We start from the raw sequence: 7856 nt of genomic DNA, 5'->3' as shown, positions 1-7856 counted from the left end.
GAAAGCTAAGAAACAAAACAAAACAAAATAAATAAAATGAAACAAGGCATACACACATACATTATACAATTTATTTTACAGTATATCCGATATCAATACTCTAGCCCTAAGTGACAACAAAAACAAAAACAAATATATTTATATACATAATTAAATAAAAAACAGAAAATGCAATACATAATCGACCGTATTTACTATTTACCAGCCATTAAATATCCAGGGTATATGGCCTAAATTGACTGATTTATAACCTGCACACAATAGAAAACTTGTTAAAAGGGTATCATCGTTTGCTGCAAACGTATGTATGTAACAGGCAGAAGGAAGCATCTATATTCGATATATCCAATCTGTTTCATAATATCGATAAATATCGATTTTGAGGCATGGCTCGATATGTTATCTAATTTTCATAATATCGATATCGATATCGATAATCATAACTAGAAACGAGTTAATAATTGTGTACGATATGTTATTAATATCGATAAATATCGATTTGTTACGGGCTGATCATTTTTTCGATATGTTATCCAAGCGAGTTAATAATAGAGTACGATATGTTATTCAATATTCATAATATCGATAAATATCGATTTAAGCATAGCTTAATACGAGTTGATCATCTTTTTCGATATGTTATCTAAGTTTCAAAATATCGGTTATGGATAATCATAACTGGAAACGAGTAAATAATTGAGTACGATATGCTATCCAATTTTCATAATACCGATAAATATCGATTTTGAGGCATGGATTTTTAGGCACAACTCGAAGATTAGAAGAGCTAGAGAGACCAAACTTGGTATATAGGCTCTCGCATAGTATATACAGATTAGGAATATTTCACTTTTTGGATACCTACCCCCATTCCACGAAGCGCCTTGGTATATAAAGACCATACCACTTATAAGCCCTGAATATATCATAAAGATCGGACTATAAGCACCGAAGATAAATCAAGCGAGGGAAGAGAAATTGTGTCCTGTGGAGAGCTGAGGGTATTTGCTAGTCGGCTACTCCCTATTAGACTTCTGTCACAAGTCGTATTCAGAGTTGGGGGCTGTCGGGGGCTTTTGGGGTTACCCGGACAACGGAGCCACTGAGATTGATTGGAATCGCCATCGAACAAACAAACTTGCACTGTGTTCTGGCAGAAGGTACGTGGACGGACGACAAAGCCAGTGGACTTGCTGGCAGGATGAAGTTTCTGCTGAAGAAATGTCTGCGCAAGAAGGCGCCCGAAATGAAGCCAGGCGCCATACTGGACGCGGTCATCTCGCAGTCCTCGGCAACGGCGTGCAGATGTCTGCTCTACAAGCTGGCCGACTACAAGCGCGGTAAGGTCAATGACGCAGCCAATCCTTGACAGAATCGCAGCTAGCCCATGGATGTGGCCCATTTCAGGTGGCGATCTGATCGATGCTATCAATACGGGCGGACTGATTGCCGTCGAGCAGCTGATCCGGGAGCAGTTCGGCGTGTTCATGTATAACGATGGCAAGGGCCAGATGATCAATCGGGCCGAGTTCCTGCGCTGGAAATATCGCGATCATACCGAGGTGACCATACCGATTGAGGCTTCGCTATCCATACACGATCCGCTTGGCAAGTGGGAGGATCACAAGGCCTGCTGGCAGATGCAATACCGCGGCGCACTCGGCGAGAGTCTGCTCCATGTGTTGATCATCTGTGACTCGAAGATACACACAAAGCTGGCGCGCGTCCTGCTGCGCGTCTATCCCAATCTGGCGCTGGACGTGATGGAGGGCGAGGAGTATCTCGGCGCCAGTGCACTCCATCTGTCCATTGCGTACAGCAACAACGAGCTGGTCGCCGATCTGATCGAAGCGGGCGCCGATATCAATCAGCGCGCGATCGGCAGCTTCTTCTTGCCACGCGATCAGCAGCGCTCGAATCCGGCCAAGAGCACAGATTACGAGGGCCTCGCCTACATGGGCGAATATCCGCTGGCCTGGGCCGCCTGCTGTGCCAACGAGAGCGTCTACAATCTGCTCGTCGACTGCGGCGCCGATCCGGATGCCCAGGACTCCTTTGGCAACATGATACTCCACATGGTGGTCGTTTGCGACAAGCTGGACATGTTCGGCTATGCGCTGCGGCATCCGAAGACGCCGGCCAAGAATGGCATTGTCAACCAGACGGGTCTCACTCCGCTCACCCTCGCCTGCAAGCTGGGCCGTGCCGAGGTCTTCCGCGAAATGTTGGAGCTGTCCGCCCGCGAGTTCTGGCGCTACAGCAACATCACCTGCTCCGGCTATCCGCTCAACGCCCTGGACACGCTGCTGCCCGACGGACGCACCAGTGAGTACCCAACCATGTGGCCTAGAGATTACTCCTCTAGCTGCCTCATTATTTAGTACTCCGATTCCTCCGGTTGAGCTATATGATATCGTATTCTCGTATTTGTTCAAATCTTGAACATATGTCCGAGGAATAGGAAGGCAAGATATTTTGAGCTTAAGTCTTACCCGATCATATTCCTATGTGATAGAGTCGTCCGATCCGGCTGGGCTCCAAGACAGAACACATTTTTGGAAATTCTTCTTATGCATTTGATTGCAGATTGGAACTCGGCGCTGTTCATAATTTTAAACGGCACCAAGCCGGAGCATCTGGACATGTTGGATGGCGGCATTATACAGCGCCTGCTCGAGGAGAAATGGAAGACCTTTGCACAGAATCAGTTCCTGAAGCGTCTGCTCATATTGTCCACGCACTTGCTGTGCCTCTCCGTATCCGTTTATTTGCGACCCGCACACGATGGCAACGAACCGGCAGATGGCGACAATGGCGATGCGTCCGCGTCAGCGGCACATCTCACCGAACTGGATGCGAATGGGAATGGGAATGGGCAGGGCGAGGATTACAATGCGCAAACTGTGGCGCGCTACTGCGCCGAGCTGGCGACCATAGCGGGCGTCCTGAGCTATGTGATCTTTCAGCAGGGTGACGAGATCAAGAACCAGGGCTTATCCGCATTCCTCAAGCAGCTGGTAGGTCCCCCCTCCCCCACATGAACATGTTCAAATATTTCCATTGTTTGTGTATATTGATTTGATAGTCACATGCGCCGGCCAAGGCAATCTTTCTGTTCTCCAATCTACTCATCCTGGCGTGCATACCATTCCGTCTGATTGGCGATACGGACACCGAGGAGGCCATCCTGATCTTCGCTGTGCCCGGCAGCTGGTTTCTGCTCATGTTCTTTGCCGGGTAGAAATCCCCATCAGCCAAACCCAACGCTGTCCATTTATGTTCCTCCCATTTGCAGTGCCATACGTCTGACTGGTCCATTTGTTACCATGATCTATTCGATGATAACCGGCGACATGTTCACCTTTGGCATCATTTACTCGATTGTGCTGTGCGGCTTCTCGCAGGCATTTTATTTCCTCTACAAGGGTCATCCGCAGGTGCAGACGACCATGTTTAATACCTATACCAGCACCTGGATGGCCCTCTTCCAGACCACACTCGGCGACTACAATGTGAGTATTACTTGGCATCGGGCCTAACCTCAAACTTGAACTCAACTAACCTCAAAGCAGAATATAAGAACATAACTTTTTGAACTTGACTTAGTCTTAGTGGCAGACAAAAACAAAAAAAAACTATTGAGAACTCGGACTAACCTGACCTGAAATACCTAAAAATATAACCTTACTTTTTAAAAACAACGGGACTGTACCCAGCCTAAACTCAAAAATGAACTAAATGTTACACTAATTGGAGATATTTCTTGACATATTTCGTTATCATCTTCTGAGTAAAAAGCAAATCTTAATATTCGAAACAGTATCCCGATCTGAACCAGACGACGTATCCGAATCTAACCTTACTTTTTGAAACTTTGCCTAAACTAACCTCAAACATCAACCACTCTTCGGGACTGTACCCAGCCTAAACTCAAAAAAGAACTAAATGTTAAAGACACTAATTGGAGATATTTCTTGACATCTTAATATTCGAAACAGTATCCCGATCTGAACCAGACGACGTATCCGAATCTAACCTTACTTTTTGAAACTTTGCCTAAACTAACCTCAAACATCAACAACTCTTCGGGACTGTACCCAACTTAACCTCAAAAAAGAACTAAATATTAAACTAATGGGAGATATTTCTTGACATCTTTCGTTATCATCTTCTGAGTAAAAAGCAAATCTTAATATTCGAAACAGTATCCCGATCTGAACCAGACGACGTATCCGAATCTATCGAAAACCGTATTTGTCATATTCATGATATTCGTGCCGATTTTGCTGCTGAACATGTTAATTGCCATGATGGGTAATACCTATGTGACCGTCATCGAGCAGTCGGAGAAGGAGTGGATGAAGCAATGGGCCAAAATTGTTGTGACATTGGAGCGTGCCGTGCCGCAGGCAGATGCCAAGGGCTATCTGGAGGCATACTCCATACCGCTGGGCCCCGCCGATGATACGGGCTTCGAGGTGCGCGGCGTAATGGTCATCAAGAGCAAGAGCAAGACGCGTGCCAAGCAGCGCAAGGGCGCCGTCTCCAACTGGAAGGTGAGCTCATGGTCCCGGCCAGATCCTGTCCAGCATTTAATGCAATCTCACGTGTTGTGTTTTGTTCCGGCTGCAGCGGGTGGGACGGGTCACGTTGACGGCACTTAAGAAGCGCGGCATGACTGGGGAGGAGATGCGTCGCCTGATGTGGGGACGCGCCTCCATATCGAGCCCCGTCAAGGTGACCAAACAGAAGCTCAAGGACCCATACAATCTGCACACCGAATCCGACTTCACCAATGCCATGGATATGCTCACCTTTGCCAGCAATCCGGCCGCCAGCAATGGTGTGCCCCTGCGCTCAACAACAACAACAACATCAACAGCAACCGTTGTGGCTGCAGCGATGCCGGATCCGTTTCGTGAGCTGATCCTGATGTCCGATCAACGACCGGACACGCATGATCCGCACTACTTTGCCGGACTGCAGCAGCTGGCGAACAGGGCGTTCGATCTTGTCGAGCAGACGCTTAAGACGCAGCCGCAGCTGGCCAAAAAGATGTCTGTGTCGGCAGTTGGAGCAACTATATCGCCAGCACCTGCACCTGCACCTGCACCTGCAGCTGGAGCTGGAGCTGGCTCAGCTCAGCCGGCAAAGGCAGCGACACCCGCTTTGCCAGTGCCCATGGCCAGCAATCTGACCAATTTGTTTCAAGATCCCAAGGAAATCGTGGACCCCAAGAAGCTGGAGGAGTTCATGAACATGCTCGCCGAGGTCGAGACGGAGGAGAGCGACAGCGGTGGCCCCATCCTGGGCAAACTATCGCTGGCCAAGCGCACACACAACGCACTCTCCAAGGCGGACATCAAACGGTCGCCCAACTACGATGCCCAACAGCCCCATATGTCATCGGTCTGGGGCCAGCAATTGCCGGATCTGGACACGGTGACGGTAGGTTATGCATCCCAGGCACAAGCTGCTCAAATCGTGCCATTCCAGGGCTTCAATTTCGAAGAGACGGTCGCCGAGGAGGTGCTGACCATTGAACAGGAAGCGGATGTTGAGACCGAGGATGGCAATGGCGGCGCCGATAGCGATGATTTGCCAACAGCCGACCAGGTGCATGCCACAATGAAGCAGTTCCATCTACGCAAATGCCAGCCAGCCCAGGATGAGGCAGCGCATCGCGCCAAAAGCGCCCGGATTCGACGCAGAAACAAGTGAGTTCCGCATTCGGGGATTCCGGGAGATTGGGGGATTCGGGGATTCCGGCGGATCATATGCAAGTAAAGCAATCTTAGGCAATTAATTAATGCATATTCCTTGATTTTTAATCCTGCCAAAGTTCCCGTTAAAATCGAAATTTTAAACACCTTACCAACACTGAGAAATGGGGTTTTTTGTTTTCCTATGGAAAACTTTTCATGGGAAAAACAATTTGATTACTTATTAAAAGATTCAAGTTGTAGGCTATATATTACACATTGGGTTTCTCTAGAACTACGGCTCCAGGCTTGAGACTAAAATTCCTATGCTAACAAGAATAGGTTGTCTGTTTTTCTATTTAAAAATACTTTTAAATATTTCAATTTAAAAAATGAAATTTAGTTATCTTTATATGTATATGTATATAACTGTTTGTCCTGACTAACTGACTGACTGACTGACTTATTGACTGACAGCCCGGGGTTTCGGGGAATTCCACCCGTATGTGTGGAAAATCGAAAAAACGTTTGTATGCTAGTTTTTTGTTTAACATCCGATCGGCCACAAACTCATTTTCAAAGATATTTGAGAGAATTATTTTAATTGTACCACGGGCAAGGCCTGGCAACATTATTCTTGGTCAAAATTCATGTGAAAATACATACATACACACACATATATATATATCCATTCATACACATATATACACACATACATTCATATATACATACCCACATACATACGCACACATACATCCATATATACATACCCACATACATACGCACACATTTATACATACCTACATACATGCATACCTACCTACATACCTACATACATACCTACATACATACATACATACATACCTACATACATACATACATACATACATACATACATACATACATACATACATACATACATACATACATACATACATACATACATACATACATACATACATACATACATACATACATACATACATACATACATACATACATACATACATACATACATACATACATACATACATACATACATACATACATACCTACATACCTACATACCTACATACCTACATACCTACATACCTACATACCTACATACCTACATACCTACATACCTACATACCTACATACCTACATACCTACATACCTACATACCTACAAACATACGCCTCCTGATCCGCCCCCTTGGTGCTCCTCCTCCGACATGCTACTCCTGCTCCTCAGCTTCCAGCGTTGATGCCGCCTGCGACTAATTCATAGGTGAAGTCTGCAAGCCTTACTTACATTTTTGAGAATCGAGGAGGAGGGCAGCTATAATAAATACGTTATCTTATTTAAATTTGGTGTACAAGACAATTTACATGCATATATACATACATATATACGCACATACATACATACACACACGCACACACATACACACACACACACACACACACACACATACATACATACATAATTACATACACACATTTCAATTCAATGACTTTGGCATCTAAAGCTGGCAACATTCTTCTTGTAATGAATATAATTTGTTGATCATAGCTAAAGCTTTGTAAATATTTGATATACCATGTTATACCTGGGTATTTCGTGGCCCACACTTTGCAGAGTCTCGCCGGAGGAGAGCGACGCGGAACTGGAAAGCAAACGCAGCCAGCAGGCGTCGCGCAGACGTTCGGCACATGGGCGGAAACCGCAATCGCCGCCCGATCCGCTGGAGCCGTGGAGCACGCGCGAGCTGCAGGACATTAACAAGATTTTGGCCAACAAGAAATGAGCAATATTCATTTGATTATACATTTTTTTGATTTTTTGTTTGTTTTGTTTTTTGTTTTTTTGTTTTTTTTTTTTGTATTTCTTTGAATTGCTTAACTTAATTACAAACAGAAAGAAGACGAATATTCCTCTAATCGAGAAAATCAGAGAGCTGTACTTTTTGTTTAAAGACAGGGAGATGAGCTTGGTTGGCTAACGCCTAGATAACCCACATTGAATTGAGTTATGTTGCAAAATACTAATATTTAACTATACAAGTACAATATATATATATATATAATATATAGATATATATTTATAAAATGTTTTCTTTTGGGGGGATTTTCTCTTGTTACGTATTGTTAAAATAGAATGTGAAACCTGCAG

The 7856-nt window shown here is 45.0% G+C and overlaps 1 protein-coding gene across 1 annotated transcript; it reads left to right on the top strand.

The window, feature by feature from the left end:
* The first annotated feature begins 1172 nt into the window (after positions 1-1172).
* iav (transient receptor potential cation channel subfamily V iav) lies at positions 1173-7491 on the top strand. The gene is made up of 9 exons (XM_064699326.1): positions 1173-1340; positions 1408-2325; positions 2587-3017; positions 3086-3237; positions 3296-3512; positions 4206-4556; positions 4633-5448; positions 5497-5717; positions 7323-7491. Exons 1-9 carry the CDS (start codon positions 1202-1204, stop codon positions 7489-7491), a joined length of 3414 nt encoding a protein of 1137 aa, XP_064555396.1. The 5' UTR covers positions 1173-1201.
* The last annotated feature ends 365 nt before the right edge of the window (positions 7492-7856 follow it).

The sequence above is a fragment of the Drosophila montana genome, unplaced genomic scaffold, assembly GCF_035044405.1.
Source record: "Drosophila montana isolate Dmon_TW-CO22-7 unplaced genomic scaffold, ASM3504440v1 contig_920_1, whole genome shotgun sequence".
Classification (NCBI taxonomy): Eukaryota; Metazoa; Arthropoda; class Insecta; order Diptera; family Drosophilidae; genus Drosophila; species Drosophila montana.
Note: the sequence above shows the minus strand (reverse complement) of the source record. Positions and strands in the feature narration are given on the sequence as shown.